At 35.7% G+C, this 17,055-nt stretch overlaps 1 protein-coding gene across 5 annotated transcripts in view; it reads left to right on the forward strand.

Moving 5' to 3' along the window:
- Positions 1-16,423, forward strand: part of LOC126914722 (uncharacterized) — a 47,056-nt gene extending 30,633 nt beyond the window's left edge. The window contains exons 3-8 of one of the 5 annotated variants that reach the window (XM_050719091.1): positions 2,010-2,162; positions 5,003-5,143; positions 6,299-6,413; positions 7,208-7,434; positions 7,748-7,895; positions 10,932-11,042. In XM_050719091.1, coding sequence (XP_050575048.1) covers positions 2,010-2,162; positions 5,003-5,143; positions 6,299-6,413; positions 7,208-7,434; positions 7,748-7,752 — 641 coding nt within the window. In that variant the 3' untranslated portion in view covers positions 7,753-7,895; positions 10,932-11,042. Of the gene's footprint in view, positions 1-2,009; positions 2,163-5,002; positions 5,144-6,298; positions 6,414-7,207; positions 7,896-9,223; positions 9,354-10,931 lie in introns of all 5 variants that reach the window. The other 4 variants (XM_050719092.1, XM_050719088.1, XM_050719090.1 and 1 more) reach the window with 4 other exon arrangements.
- The last annotated feature ends 632 nt before the right edge of the window (positions 16,424-17,055 follow it).

The following is a 17,055-nucleotide window of genomic DNA, read 5'->3' on the forward strand; positions in this document are numbered from 1 at the left end:
CTACTATTTTCTACAATGACCGCATTTAGAATTAACGTTAAGATTAGAAATAATAAGATTAACGATTAATAAGATTAACGATTAGAAAAATAAACTCTACTTTCTTATTCACTTCCTTAATAAGAAATGCATTTCGTTCTCCTTTTTTCTTTTCATCCTTTCCTTCCTGTCATTACAGAACCAAAGCATAATTCGTCTGTAGTATAAAAATTGTTGCGATAATACACATCTGTGACACGACATACAACTATTAGACTCTACTATATTTTAAGGAAGATGAAACCAAGCGAACCATCCATCTAAGTATTTCGCAAACAAACTTCAGAACACGAAATTGAACTCGCAAGACGTCCGCATATTTCCCCGACGATCTTAATTTTCTCCTCGGCGAATAAACTCATAAACTCTTCTCATCAAACTAATTCGCTGGTTCCGAAGAAACGAGCGAGCAGTCCTGTTACTTTTACGATTCATTTAAGCGTCGGGGGTGGCAAAACCGAGGTTGCATCTTTCTAAATCGTCACCATGATATATTCCAAGCTGCTCAACCAGGCGAGTTGAAGAGAAGTGTCATTATGCGAGTACAATGCAGTAATCAAGCGTGGTCTCTTTGCCTTGGAAAAAAGGATAGTTTCCTTAACTTTGCCCACGGGCGTCACCGCCTTCGCGGCGTCAGGCGGCAGTCCTCGAATTCTTTAACGTCTCGACACGACGCTCTGTTGAACCTGGAAGAGCACACTTGGAAAAAGAGTTAATTGCACGGGTAGGAAACCGAGTAAGTCAATCGCCGCATTTTCCACATTTTTTTACGTTTTTCGAATCTCAATTGAATGAATTTTAGAACACGAGTAAAGATTGTTAATGAAACGGAATATTTTATTTTGAAATATTGATAGAAGTAACTTGATAGCTTTGATATAGGAAGCGAAAATTTAGTTGCTTTTTAGAAGCGAAATCAAATTTAGTTGCTTTGCGTCGAGAGTGAAATACATTTGGATTACATATTTGATTCGTTATTGATATGATGATATACATACGTACATATACTGTTCGTTTTATGGCTGTTATATGGTAGTTTTTTATTTTATTAATTTTTAATACCAAGAATTACAGAATTTCTATTTTATCTATCGAAAATAGTACATAAAGGACGAACATTGTTCAAAATACACGAATGAACCGCTTGTACGTATTTGTTCGTAATTAATACATTGTCACGCAGGTAGTTTCGGCGAAATTAACTTCACAGCCGTCTGCAAATATTAACGAATGGAATCGTAAAATGTAAATATACATGGCACCTGCGGCATAATCACGAAAACCAGAGCGAAACGCTTCGTCATGCGAATGGCCGATAGGGGGTTGGAAACACTACGGATGATATATTTGCTTAGAACGTAGGGGCTGAATTATGGTTCGGTTGCGGGATCTGTATCCGTCGTTGGGTTTGAAAGCGATTTATCAGTGGAAATTCAATATCTGATTGCATCGTCTTAGTTAAATTATTCATACGTAGGAATTTCTGTTTGAGCATAGCTTCTTTCGATTTCGACTTTTAAATTCCCTGCCTTATGAATTTCGATCATTCGACTACGAAAGTCCATACATTTCATAAATCGTGCATTTTATCAATTTTTCATTAATAAATTTAAAAATTTTCTCCGGTACATTTTGAAATATGTACATGCTCGTATATTATAATCATTGTACGATAAATTGTATTTTATGGCGGAATAAAATGAAGTTTCCGGTACAGTTGAGAATAAATGGGCTACGTTGAATGCATATTTCAATACATCTCTGCTTGTCAAATTTTATACCGTATCATTAAAACATTCAACAAATTTCCAATAAGGAAGGTCAATGGATCGGAATTAATAGAATAAATGAAAAATCCCGTAAGACGCAAATTAATTTTTGTTAGAAAATAAATCCAGGAAGCAATTAGTTAATTAGAAATCTGAGCGTTTTTAACATTAACCAATCATATATTTATTTATTTTTTATAGATTTAACCGGCAGAGGGACGAAAAAATTCGGCGACCATTGCATGGAGGATCTCGACTGTGGTTTTGCCGGCTCTTACTGCGAACCAAAGAAGAACAAATGCACGTGCAGGGAAGAATTCGAAGCAACGAATCATATCGACAAATGTGGACACCGTAAGTTAGTATATTTTCAAGCGTGCCGGCATCCAGACATTTTGTAAGTGTCTATCTTCATTCAACAATAATGCAACAATTGAGATTATTGTAATTCTAAATTGAAATTATTGGATCTTATGTGATATATTATGTACAACGATTTAGAGTTGCTTTCTTCATTTTAGGATGTTTCATTTTAGCTCTGCTACGTTTTTTTAACCACCGACGACACAATCGTATTTTTCTAATGTCAAAAAAACATTCAGTGAAAATATAACAAATTTCTTATTGATATACGTGATTTCTCGTTTCAATTCCATATTATATCTTTAGCATTATATTGTAATATAATTGAACATCTTCTTAAAATATTACAAACCCTTCGTGCTTGTTAAAATAAGAGCAACATTGCATACAATATAAGCAACATAAGAGCAACAATATAAGAATTCAAGGAACCCAGCAGGGTAAATGGACATATGTATATCTCATCTTTTACGTAAAAAGATTATCAGTGATATTTATCATATAAAATATAAAGCACACACACCATAAATTCAAAATAAACATCCTAGCATAAAGTAATCTAGCTTGAATCGAATATAAATGACGTAGCGATCACATATGAGCCAACGACGTCAATAGAGGATTAAAAACAACAAAAATGGACAATAGTGACAATGGTAAGAATATCGATAACGAAGATGGCTTGCGAAATGTATAAACAGGAAAAGAAGTCGTTCTAGTCGAGTCACGTTTCAGAGAACGGACTTTTCCCTTTTAGCAATGCCAAGTTTTGCGATTGAAATGATATGAATGTCTTGGGGTGGTTGCTTATGGTTTTCTCTCGTGGAATCCAAACGAGGTACCGCGCATTTATTGGTCTAGGGCGTTAGAAGCATGACGAGAAATTGAAAGCAGCAATAGTGAATTCAGTGGCCCAGATTACGCTGCTTTGGCTGGTCGTTTTTAATTGAATTCCTTTACAAACGTTATGCTGGCACTATCGTTTTAATTGTAGGTCATATATGTTGAAATAAAATATTAACGAGATATCATGATTACGTATGAATATTAACGTACGAATTTTAATTAATTGGTAGATATTAATGAACGAATTCTAAATTGCAATGCACTATTAACTCTGTGATTTCAAAAATTTCATCAATTCCATTCATATGTGAAATCTGAAACATACGAAAACTTTAGATAAAATTTACAATTATTGAACAAAATATAATTTCCCGAATTTAAAAGCGGGTCGAATTTATGTTATATTATATAACAATTAGAAAATATTTATTAAAAAATTTCACATGTACTTCTCAAATCAATCACGACCTCCGTAAGATTATAGAATCTCTATTATCGGAAATATTATCAGATTACTCCAATCAATTTCACCAATTGGTTTTCTCCCAACGAATGCCCGTGACACTTACAAGATTAATTTATTGTCAGTCTTAACTCTTAACTGAAGTTCGACTGGAACAAAACAGGAGTTCGCCAGTGGCCCGAAAAAGGAGGCGTTCGAAAACAGATTTTGACCAGGATTAAAGCACGATGGCTGTTAAGCCATTCTCCTAATTGCGAGTCTGTGGCCAATATATTGAGGACAATGCGGTGTATGATCAGTCGATCAAACTCGCCACATTAACCCCTGGATGTACATTATCGTCCACAAATACGCAAAGGCAAATAATTCCTTCTTACATCCATGTGCGTTCGCTATTGATTTCTAAACGCGTTTCAATCTAATCAAACTTGAGTATTCAAATTGGATAATGCTAGTTTTATAAAATGAAACCGAAGTGACCTGCACGATGATGGACAGCGGCTTAGAAATAACAGTAGGGCATCAGGTCATCGCACGATTGACTGACACATTGATAGTATCTTACAGATAATAGTTGTCTATTAGTTACGTAGATATGATAGTCGAGGTCGAAATACATAATATAGAAAGTTTATAGTGTATCTCTGGGCTAGAGTTGAAGAAGGCAACGTCCATAAAATGGATCAACTTTATTCTCGTTAATTTACAAGCTTTTATATCGTTCAGTTTGTATCTATAGACGGAAGGAATGGAAGGAAACTAGGATAAAGCGATTTGGTTTCAAGTTTCAAGGGGGTGGATTGACGTCTGACTGAGAATTTAATGCTACGTTCGAATCAAACGTAAGGAAGTCGAAGAACGATTATTTTAACAAACTTCTTTCTCCTATTGTAAAATTGGAATAATGATAAAAAAAAAACAGCGTTCTTTGGAATATTCGTGGAAATATATAAACTGGAAAGCTATACATATTTTCTTTCCATATACAGTCACAAAAGTATTTGAACATTTATGTCTATGTGTATTGTATGTGTTATATAAAATATTGAAAAATCTTATTAACACTGTAATGAGACGCGACTGCCATTATTATGCTGGTAAAATATGAAACAAATCTGAAAAAATGCACATAAAAATTACAAAATACCTACTCAATCATTCAAACGTTAGCGTTTCCTAAATTCTTTACTAGACTGTAGTAATGAATTAACATAATTTTATTAACTAATTAATATATAATATAATAATTAATTTTACTAGCTAATTATGATCATTTCATCCTAATAAATAGATCACCCTTGCAATTAATGTTCACAAATATCTCAAAACCAACAATTTTTTAAAATATGTCATTCTTCTAATAATTGAACGATATACATAATAAGCTGAAATTGAAAGAGTACCATTCCGCAGAAAAACGTTATATACTTTAGGAGTAATATTTCGTAAAATGTTCGTATTTACTTCGTCTCCTCGACAAGAGACAAAGAACGAGCCTGTCGTTAATGGTTTCTGTTTTCAGCGGTGAACGTGAACGAGTCGTGCTTCTTCCACGAGCAATGCGAAGCGAGGGTGATACAAACGGAGTGCAGAGACGGACGTTGCATTTGCATCTTCGAGAAGATCCCGGTTACCCAATCTGATGGCTCGATTGTATGCGTCGGTAAGAGCAGAAACACAGGGAGGAACAGCAAGGAGGAGGGGCGCGAGTTTCCGCGTACTTTTTAATGAGATTCCTCACGCGCCCGCTTACGATGACAACCATTCGTCCCGAGTTAATGGAATACCGACCTAAAATCCTGCAAAGTTCATTAATTCGTCAGCTGGCCTCGCACTAACAATTAACAGAGCGTGAATAGCGCGAAAAGTGGCGAAGTCGTAGCTTCCGTACCTTTAACATTTTTATTTTCCCTCTTGATGCGTTGTAAATTAAATTGGACACGTCAGGGTTTAATTGAAAAGTAACGCAGAAGTGAGTCGCGATCGTTGTATGCATACAAGGCCATAATATTATTCGTTGCTTAAACATGGTGAAATACACCTGAGCTCTTTTGCACAATAATTTAGTAATTAATGATAATAGTAAATTGACAAACTATAGATCGATATTCGTAACTAGCGGAATTTCATTAATAATATTAGCTAGTTCACTTCTGATAGTTGTTTCTTTTAAAGAAATCATTATTTCAATTTTTAATGTTTTTCCCGACGTGTTTTTCACTGTTTTGTTTCTCTTCCTAAGTTACTCTGTCGAAATGTATATCACATAAAGGACAAAAATTGTGGCATGAGTATTACTTAAATAATAGAATCAATTTATCATGTGCGCTATTAGCAATGAATGTGTTAAAATCCTCGTTCCGACCAATTCACTTTTCTTAGTAATCTGAGATTAGAAGGCGAGAACACGAGACTACATTTTATAGTGAGATAAACATCTAAGAGAAAATAGATTGTAGTAGATTGCGGTTAACTAAATACAGTAAAAGTTTTTATCAGTTACTGTCGGGAAAAAAGATATACTATCGTGTAAAGAATATCTAACTTTAGCTAGTGAAAAGATATACACGTCCCAATCAACCATTATACCAACTTTTATATAAATCATGAAAGAAAGAATTCAGAAATTATTCGACCTCATCGTATCTCTTTATTTTTCTCTTTCATCAAGGCTGCTCGAGTCTCATTGAAATAAACGATGAATTACGTTTTCTGAAAATGGAAGATATGAAATAGAACTTAACTGCGGATGAAAAGATATGAAAAGGAAGGATTGTTAGAGAAAGGTTATTAAGCGAGTGAAATATGTTTTTTACAGCCGAGCAGATAGAGGAACCCAATCTCCAATATATCGATCCGACGATGATCGGTGTTCTCGTTGGTATGGCCCTCATGTTCATCATCATCTGCGTCGTCCTTAGGCTTTTCAGCAAGTAAGCCATCTATTTGCATATTTTGCACAGTGACTCTCGTCTTTAACAATTCACGTAACGAGACTTTATGACCTACTTCAACCTAGCAGTCATGCTTAAAAATGGACCCTCCGTATTTAGTACAAATTTGAATGCCTTTTTTTCATTTCATATCCTTTACACTATGCGCAAAATTTATACCTTGATGTGTATATTTATATTAATACATACTTCTACAATTAACACATACACTATACATAGATCTGCAATTAATATACAGCAAAAGTTTAATTAACTAGTTAGCTGTTGCGACTTCTTTAAATAGTGTGTACCTAAAATATGTGGGAAAAAGTAAGCGATGACCAGTACACTCGTCGAGCACAGAACATATGTGACTATTACAATATAGAATTAAGTTGTAATGAAATGACTGTTTTATTTTTTAATTTTATTGCTGACAGGACTAAAAACAGCAAACTGGTTAAATTACGATGGTTTAGTTTATACCTTGTTTCAATATTTTTACAATTCGATTCTGTAGATAGGATATTATTAATCTCTCATTCTCATATTTAATTTAATATAGTCAACGATTATAAATGCTGTCAAAAAGTGGATCATTAAATGAAGAAATATTTTTGTATTAAAGGATCGCCATCTAAGAAATAAGTAGAAGAAATGTTTCCTGAAAATTTCAATATTCCAGATAACACTTGCTAGTACAACAAATTGTAACGAATCTATCAATCTTCATTTCTGCCAGTTACATCTTGTACTATTTCAATTTTTCAATTTTTGTGTTACATCTGTTCCAGGGCTCGCTGGCGTGAGAACCGTACCATCTTCAATACACCGAACGCCCGTCTGATGAACGTGTCGTTACTGAGAGAGAACAAGCTCCTGCACGCGCAGGAAAGACGCGGTTCAAGGGCGAGCGTACGGGCACCCTCGAGGCAACCCTCGCTGGCCTCCTTACACGCCCACTCGCCGAACGCCTCGCAAGGTGCGAAACACTCTCAGCACTCACAGCACAGAGTGAGCCGTACGGGTTTTTATTCATTCACTTACTAAGCAAGCAACTTGTTATACAGTGTCCCGTTGAAACGAAGCAAGCGACTCTTTTACGCGCAAGTTTATATCGGGTGTTCGATGGAAATCGAGACGCCTCGACGTTTCTGTGGCCTGATCCCAAATTTTAGAAAAGATAAGATATAAAGAAATACCTACGCAACGGAAAACGAGTCGTCTTTACAATTTTGTTCTTCTTGCTCTACATTATTACATTTTATTTTTAGTTTTATTTCTTCGCATTCAGTTCCACGACGATAGTTTTAGAGATTTATGGGTTATTGCAGGTTAAAAGACTCGGGTAAACGTTCTCCACGTTCGCAATTGTCGAACGATCGTGTCTTACAGTTAGACACAGTCTAGCCTGCGACTATATAATTGGCGGTGCTTCATGCTTTCGCAGAGGTACCGCGTGTGTTGCGTGAAATATTCAAGGTAAACATCTGTTCGAGAAATACACGTATAGAACCAGTTGTTTAGCGAGCATCTCGTACGTAATTCATGAACGGACTTTCTGTTTTTAAAAAATGCAATGACCACGTCAGATGTGTCTAGAGTATAGAAACGATCATTGTTTTCCTGTTTCAATATTCACGATTGTGTAAAGAATATTTTCGCGACTTTTCCTTTCTTTCTCCTTTCTCTCTTTATTATATTTCTTCTTAATCGAATGGTACGCGTTGCACGGTCTGTTCTTTTTTGCTTTTTTTTCCAATCCGTTCAGCCGGGAATAGAAAGAACGGTAATCGTTTTCTTAGTCCCGATAGTCCTTGCAGGTTGTTGTTTCGAAGTTAAATTAACTTTTGTAATTCTACGAACTAATGAGAGGGTTGGAATGTTCCTCGAGCTAATCAGCTAGCACCAAAAATAGCCATCTTCCAGTATATCGATTTCCGTAGAACATCCCATATATGTATAATATAGATACGAATATTATAAAGTAGGTGACTACCTATTCTTGCCTACTTCTACTCTTTACTTTAGAATCCTTCTACTAAGCTCAGAATCCTTCAGAAATTTTCGCATGTACAATTGCCTGCCAAGAGGGTAGATATTTGTTGGTTACTTTGAAATTCAAGGATGCATCGAGATCGATACGTTACAATTCTGGATGCATCGTTTTCAACAATCACATGGATCTCTTCCTGAAATCTTCCATCGTCTATGTGACACGATAAAAACACAAAAATCATGATCTTTCTTATATTCACTGTTTTTATATTAGCTTGTTTCAATATGCTATTCGATTTCGTGATATCATGGGACAATTGTTAAGTGAATTGCATCAAAACTCGTAAGTGAAACTCGAAGGTGAACGATAATGAATAAAACAAAAGAATAGATTTAAATAAAAACCTATTGATAACCCTTTGGCCGGTTAGTAAACGATTATTCGAAACAACCCTCAATTGATTAACCCTTAATTGCTATGTTTTTTATTCGTCGGTCTCGGCATCTAATTGTATTTTTTGACGCCAAAGGATATTTCAAGAACATTGAAAATCCCTTTCGTTTGCTAAAATGGGAACAAGATTGTAATTCCGGGATCGCAGCGCGATTAAAAAGATACTAAGAATCGATATTTGATATACATTTTTGAATCAAAATGCGTAAGGTCAAGGGGTTAAACGGTTTGAGAAATCATCGTAGATCATTAGAAACGATATAACGAGACTGATCTTAAAAGCGCCGTGACAGAACGATGCATCTTAACTCGCCATAATCATGTTCCTCTTTTTTAATGGATTTGACTCTCTTTGCAGTCGACCATCTATAGCAGTAGTCTGTTTAATGATCCCGTCTGTGACCATTGTTCTTGATTATCATGTACCGTGGACCTATGAGGTGCTCTATTGTAAAAAACTTTTCAAATTGACGCGTCCTTCAAAGAGGGTAAGTTTCGTATTCTTACGAATTCTTTTATTACACTTTTTCTTATAATTCTTACGATGTTATCACATGTTAGCATATGTATGTATATATAATGTGTATATACACATTATATATGTGTATGTGTATATTTTGTATATAGCCCTATATTATGGTTACTTACCCTCTTTCGGATACGTCAGAACTTCGAGCCTAGAAGTGTGTGAGTTGTTCTACAAACACAAATAGATCCGAGTTTCCTCTATCTAGCGTTCTCGAGGATCACGACTATAGTTGCTTGCTACAGTAAAAGAACGTTGCTTGCGTATGATGATGATTCTGTCGTAGAGATCGCGATTTCAAAGCCACGATTACGTTTATAGTCTAACTAGTTATTTCCATTATTGGCATACAATAAAGTTCGATAAATTTGTAGATGAAATTGGGAGGGAGTAAGAAAACATTCGGACCATTTTATTTCTATTTCTTCGAATAAATTTCTATCGAAAATAATTACTTCAAAAATAAGAATATTATTACGTTATATTATAAGTAATTATTTTTACAATTAAAACGTAGTATATAGTACGTATAATCGATAGATGATTTTTCTGTGAGGAAAGAAATTTTTTATTTCCTCCGTGTAGTACAAATGGACTAGTTAATAGTGTGATACACGAGTTACGACAACGAGAATCGATAAAATAGTATACGCGTGCATTTCCATTATCGCAAGGAGTTCTGAAGTAGTTTTACAAGAGACCGGATCGCATTTGAGAAATGCATCTCGGTTACACGGTAAGATAGATTATCCATTGATTTCACCGTTAATGGTCAATGAAAGCTTCGACATAATCGGCCGTTTTGTTTTACGAGCAAACGAAGATTTGCCCATGCTGCTATTTTCCTCTCTGGAGATTCATTCACGGTGAAATCGATCGAGTCGAGTTTCACTTCAAACACCTTTACAATTCGAGTTCTCGAGCACTTGTAGAGTTAGACAATTTGCATGCAAGCTCACACAGTGGCGGTTGGAAGCGCAAATATTCATTGGAAGAAAACAATAAACGTTAGAAACGAAGTTACAGTTAAAAAGCCTTAAGTTTGATATTTTAACATTGTATGCAGCATTTAGTACCGATTATTTAACTCTATTAATGAACATTGAAAAAAGGATGTGCTGCGATCAACTTTCACCCGAAATAGCATTTGAGGGTGAATAAACTACGATGTGATAATAATAAATGAATAAAATAAAATTTTAAAAAACATACACAGATATGTAACATTATAGAATTAGTCTATGAAATATAAATAATTTATAAAGTCAAACAAAATTATAAATGAAATCCTTCTTCTAAAATGGCGAAATAGTATTATACAACTTCGATTTTCGTTTTAATTTTTCACACTCAGGAAGGAACCTGTCGAATAGAATTTCTATGCGCAATATTCGACCGCCACTGTAACTCTTTCATGATCGCAACGAAACGAACGCGGTTCTTCATGCTTTCAATTTTATTCCAGCTTTTCGTGTCATGTCAGAGGCATGCGGTCGCGACAAAGCACGCGATACTTTAGCAAGAAAATCTCTGTCACCAGGTTCACGAACAGGATCACGACGTGGAAGTCGCAGCAGCAGTGGAAACGCGTCGGCCGTCTCGACAAAATCGAATAAGTCCCCACCGAATCAACCGAGCAACATGACGGAAACCGTATTGGAAAACGTCACCGTAGAAATTCTCGATGCCAAGACGTAGATCCGCTGGAGAACGGCAGCACAGCCCTCACGATCATCGTTGCCACGCCATTTTCCTTCCAACGACGATCGCGAGGTCGCCCGCAAGGAAAAGATCGTCTTCGAAGCGACTTAAGCAATCTCTTTTTCAGAACGTACAAAACTGTTATCCTATTCACATGTCTAAAATCTATTTTCTATTTCCTCTTTTTTATTCGACACGAATAAGATTCGCTCGTTTGCGTCTTACGTCTGCTGCTTTGGTACAAAATTGTAAAATTGTTTATTAACGTGCGTTTGCATACTAGACATTCGTTGTTATTATCGATCATGAAACAAAGTTCAAAGGTAATATCAAAGTTATATATAATTTGAGAAATTCAGAGAATGTGGGAAACGATATTGTGATTTTTACTAATTGCGAGATAATCATTGTTTAATTTCGGTTTGAGAATGATCGAGTTTGTATTTGCGATTTTGATAAAGCTAGACAAACGTAACTTATGGTACCGTTAAGAAGGGTTCAACGTTCGAAACATTTTGCATAAAGAAACGCGGATAATCGCGTCGAATTTGCCGTAGAATCTTATCAAGGATCTTATCGAGTCACGTTTGAAGTACCGCGAGCAAATTCTCGCAAATAAATTCTCATAGGTCGTTTAGATTTTGTTGCATTTAAGAAAGAAGGCAGGAAATTTAGGGAAGGAACATAATTCTTTTCTACGAGTAAAGAGGGAAGCTTAGCCTCGCGATTCGTGATTCTATTCGTGAGACGAAGCTTCCTCGTTTTCGGTCTATTCGTTTGCTATTGGTTCGCGTTACAGACGGGTCAACAAAATCTGAAGGCGGAACATAGCAAAGACGATGGAAATCTCGTGTTTCCACGTCACTCGTCCAGGAAATACGGAGCTTTACGTCGATTTGCGATGTTTTTCGATGTTTGGACCAAACGAAAACGTACGTTTCGCCATTAATATGGTCACTTATGCTAAAAAGATTCATCGCTTTCAAGCTAAACACTCTCTAGCCGATAGAAACGAATTCGTATTTTATAAACGACACTGTCGAATCTAGTAACACTCGACACGTTGGTCGATCTTTCTAACAAAGTTGTAAACGCCAACTATCGTTTTAGACGAACGCTAAAAAAAAGGCGATCCATCGACGATCTCAAAACAACAATCAGCCAAAGTCGATACAGATCGGCTCGTCCGTGAGAGATAATCTTCGTATCCATCGCGTTCTGTCTTTTATCTCTACTATCCTATTGTATTGTGTATTTTTAATATTACACCAGCATAAAAAGTACTCGATTTTTTCAACGTGAAATATGACCTTATGGCATATGCACACTCACATACACACACACACACACATTAACTCTACGTTTTACGATCCACAACGGATAGTTCCTCGAGTAATCGAAATCTTAACTAGAGCTAAAAGATGGAACTCCGGTGTCGTAGTAGCTGCGCTTTATCGTATGTAGGTATTTCAAATCGTCAGCTGGTCTGATACAAAATCGATACGTGTTATTATTGTACGAAGGAATCGAGGAGGTGTCTGCTGCGGGAAACGCGAGATTATTATCGATGACAAGAGGATCGCCTGTGGAAGACTTCCTGGCGGATCCTTTCTGTGAATTACGTATTCTCAACACAAGATATCGACTGACGAAGTACCGATCGTTCATACCAGAAGAAAGATAGCAATCTTTTCTGGTTTTTCTTTTCGAGAAGCCAACACGAATGGGACCAGACGAAAAGTGTTTGAACCGACATCGTGGGGGTAACGCTACGCATACTTTCTTATATACATAGCGTAGCGAACCAATTAAGCCGCGTGATATTTAAGCACACCATCGAGCAGAAATCTATCTGTTTCTTGATAAACATGTTTAAAGTAAGGATTAACAAGAAATCGTGCGCGATCATGTTCGTTACGCGTAACAGGAAACGAAGATAACGGTACTTACATGTACGTATTATATACATGGGGGTTACACGTAAGCTCGGCACGGTCGTTTCTCATCGCCGTGAGATTCGTAGGCGTTACACCCGTTCACCCACGATCGATTGTTCGTCCGACTTATCCTTATCCCTTATCGCTTCTTATCGAGCGCTCCATAAGATTTACTTTCACATGCTTCTGAACTTTGAGAACGTGTCTTACTCGATCCACTCTATAGCCGCCTGCCTCGTGAGACAAGCTCTATTCGTTGCTCGAGAAAGAACATTCGTCAAAAATGATAGTAAAAGAACGGTTCACGTGTTAAAAAATTTGAAAGGATTAATTTTTTCGCGTCAACTGTTAGTAAGTTTACTATAAGAACAAAGAAATTGAAAAAGAATAGAATGGACGAAAGCACCTCGAGAGGCTTCACCTTAGATAGAACACGACCAAACACAAATTGTATGCGTTTATACGACTGTATTAGTTTATTATTAATTGCACCAAACCTCATTATCGAAAGTTAGCGTCGATTCACGATGATACTTTATACACGTACAGACACGCTATATCGATATATCTACACACATACACACATTGAAATCATCTTTTTTTCTTCCCGAGTAAGTAATGAGGATCATCGATAGTCCGGTACGATTGTATCTCAACAATTTAGTGCCTGCGCTCTCGCGTACATAGTACATATTTACATATAAAAAACAGATGAGATTAATTAAATAAATGAATAAATATATATAAATCTATATATATATATACCAATATAAAAGAAGAAGAAAATTATATATACATATATAATACTAGGCTTGGCACTATTTGCACTATTTGTAGATTAATTTTTTGAACGCCTAGCGACTGTATCCACTCTGTGATCTATGTGCAACGTATAGCTAACATTCTTCTTGCTATCGTCATTGTTATATTATTGTTAATTATTATGATTATCATTATTCTTAACATTTACAGAAGATAATTCATAGATATTATATAATATCGTGTAAGCTCGACTCGCTTAGTTATTATCGACCCCGCACCTAAAATGTACTCTTGTCTTCTGCACACATAACGATCAATTTGTATAGCACCCTCGTCGTAAAGTATCAACTAAATTTAGGGATGTCTTTTTAACGATTAACGCTATCTTAAATCGATCATTTAACGATCATCGATAATGGTAACCGAGATTGCGCGATTTAAGCGATAATTGAATTAACGAGCGTATGTGATATTCGTGGAGGATTTAGAATGGAATGTAAAAGTTTAAAAAACAAAATTTAAAAAAAAATGATAAAAATATGAGAAAAAAATATGAGAAAAAATATGTAAAAAAAGCAGACAAAATAAGAAAGAATGCAGCTGCGTTTTGTGAACAAGAGAGACGAGCAAATGTTTATTAGATAAGGATTTAAGAGGATAACGAGGAGGGATCGATCTGATCCGCAAACGAAATTCGGGGAAGGTTTCAGTTTTCGGATAGAACGTACCCTCCAGTGTTCCATATCTAATTAAGTAACCGAGACTCGATATATCGCGACGAAATGTCCATTGAAACAATCTTTGATTTACAATACAGCTCTGTGGAAAGTAATCGTTCGCTTGTAAGGATATCTCTAGTATAATAATTAACGCGATTTAGAGCAGTATCGATTAAGATGCTTTTCTCGAGTCGTTAGTTTCCCTCCGCTTTTATGATAACGAAAACAAAACAAAGGAAAATTAACGAAGAGACAAGCAGTGTGCCTCGTCTTTGTCACACAAAGACACTCGCTCACTTTTATAAAATCTCTTGTATCATAAAACGATGGAATATTCCGCTCTTCATCGCGCCCTCCGATCCAGAGAAACGTTTCCTACATAGGAAGAGTAAACAATTTTACTCTGTTTCTCGTATAATCGTCGATAACGATCCAAGATATGGAAACTTACGACTAATTAACGTCTTATCCCCTTCTTTTCTCGTTAAATTCTCTTCTTCCTTCGTATTCTCCTTCCGAATACCTAACGATCAATCAAATCGTTGATTCGTCTCAATTCATTTATCACAGTCGATCGTTTCGATCTATTCCAACAAGAAATCTTCGTTCCTTTGAGAAACATACCTTTCAATGTTATATAGATTCGTGAAACGACTATATAAGGAACTTCGAATCAGGGACATCAAACTTAAGGATACAGAGGAAGAGAAACAGGAATCGTTCGGTAAATTGTCCAGTACCATCGATCATGGGACAGCAAGTCCGTACTTCTTGTAAAGAAGATCGCTTAAGAATCCTCTTGTGATCCTGAATCGATTTTTAATAATAGGATCGTCCGAGAGATCAAGGCAAACTGTTGTTCCCTGAACTGTCACAGTTTATAGATACATGAAGAACGATACTGTAATCCAAATATGGGGAAGTGTTTGGATTACTTCTCGTTCTCGTGGGACTATGTTGTTCCGAAAAAATCGGTTTTTCATGCCCAAACGAACTCTCTGTGACGATATCAACTACATAAGTACTTGTATATGTACTCATTACTATTCAAGTAAATCACCTTATAAAGTTCAACCAGTGACCACTTTTGATATCTTTGTGGATAACTCGATCGACGACGCTATTTTCTTCCGCGTTCGTCACGTTCAATAGAAACTAACGAAACACTTAGATAAACCGGAAGACGCAACAAGAAACACAAGAAACCGACAATTCTTACTGACAACGATGGAACATCCCTAAATCAAAAAATTAGACAATACCTTTGTCGATACTGAATCCGAATCAAATTGATCAGAGATGAAAAGGTCGAAATGAAAGATCGTCTGTCCGCGAGGAACTATCTTCGTCAGTGCTTTGTCGAAATACAATATACATGCATATGTAATAAATATATAAAACGTCCTTAGGAAACGATCTTTCAGCCGAGACTTTCGTGATTTTGTAAAAATTTCTTGTTACACAGCCTTGCCTGCGTAACCCTTTCGTATCCAATACAATTTATCTGATTGTATTATAAACGACCGTTCAATGAATATCGTTAAGGTCCAGTATTCATTTCTTCTGAACATTAGTAATATTATTGTAACGAATTAATGTAATCATCAGCACCGCCTGCTTTTAAGGGACTACGTAGCGTGTATACACGTTTGAGCTTCTGTAGAATTACATATATTAAGGATAAGCTTAGAAGTTTCGTCTGATCGCATTTTGTGCTTAAATTCAATGATCCGTCTCTTAATGTTCGATTACTATGATCGTTGGACGGTTCGCGATGAAGAAATGTTGTGATTCGATTTAGAGTAAATAACGTAAAAAAAAAAAAAAGAAAAAGAAAGAATTATTATATACTCGTCTCGAGATATTTATATACATATGGTATACAGATACACAAACACGATATAGTCGTAAAATGTAGGTCTCGCTTCTCGATTACAAAAAGAAAAAAAAGAAGTAAAATCATGTAAAAATAAAAATTAAGCTCTACACGATTACATGCTACGTTGTAAAACACTAAGAGTATTTAAAATGCAGAATTTCTAGATAGCAAAGTGGAATCTTACAGAGACGTAACTTTTCAGATGTTAGATGAAACTCACGCGGGAAACTTTTAATTAGCGATTAGGTACATATTGTAGAAATTCCTAGCTACTGCGCGTGGATGGGTGCGGGTAAAAAACGAGTATGCGAGTCTCTCATTTTTCGATTTTCAATATTTTATAATGTCTGGTATGTAACGAAAGTGGATATTGTTAAATTTTTGGCAATATACTACTCACACTATTTTACTAGCGGCTTAGCCTACCTTGTAACCTTTATATTATACATTTCATATTATAGCTTGTAACGGATAAATTAATAATCTATAACAATTGTATTTGAAACTTAATTATATTCTGACTCTTTGAATTCGTTTTAATAAAATCTTAATACACTGTACAAATTTCACACACTCGTTTTCTTCCTCAAACAGGAGTGACAAACATTTTTCTATTCTTTCTGTTCTTTTCTATTTTTTTTTTTTTCTTTTATACAAACAATGTCC

This window comes from Bombus affinis, chromosome 3, assembly GCF_024516045.1.
Source record: "Bombus affinis isolate iyBomAffi1 chromosome 3, iyBomAffi1.2, whole genome shotgun sequence".
Lineage (NCBI taxonomy): Eukaryota > Metazoa > Arthropoda > Insecta > Hymenoptera > Apidae > Bombus > Bombus affinis.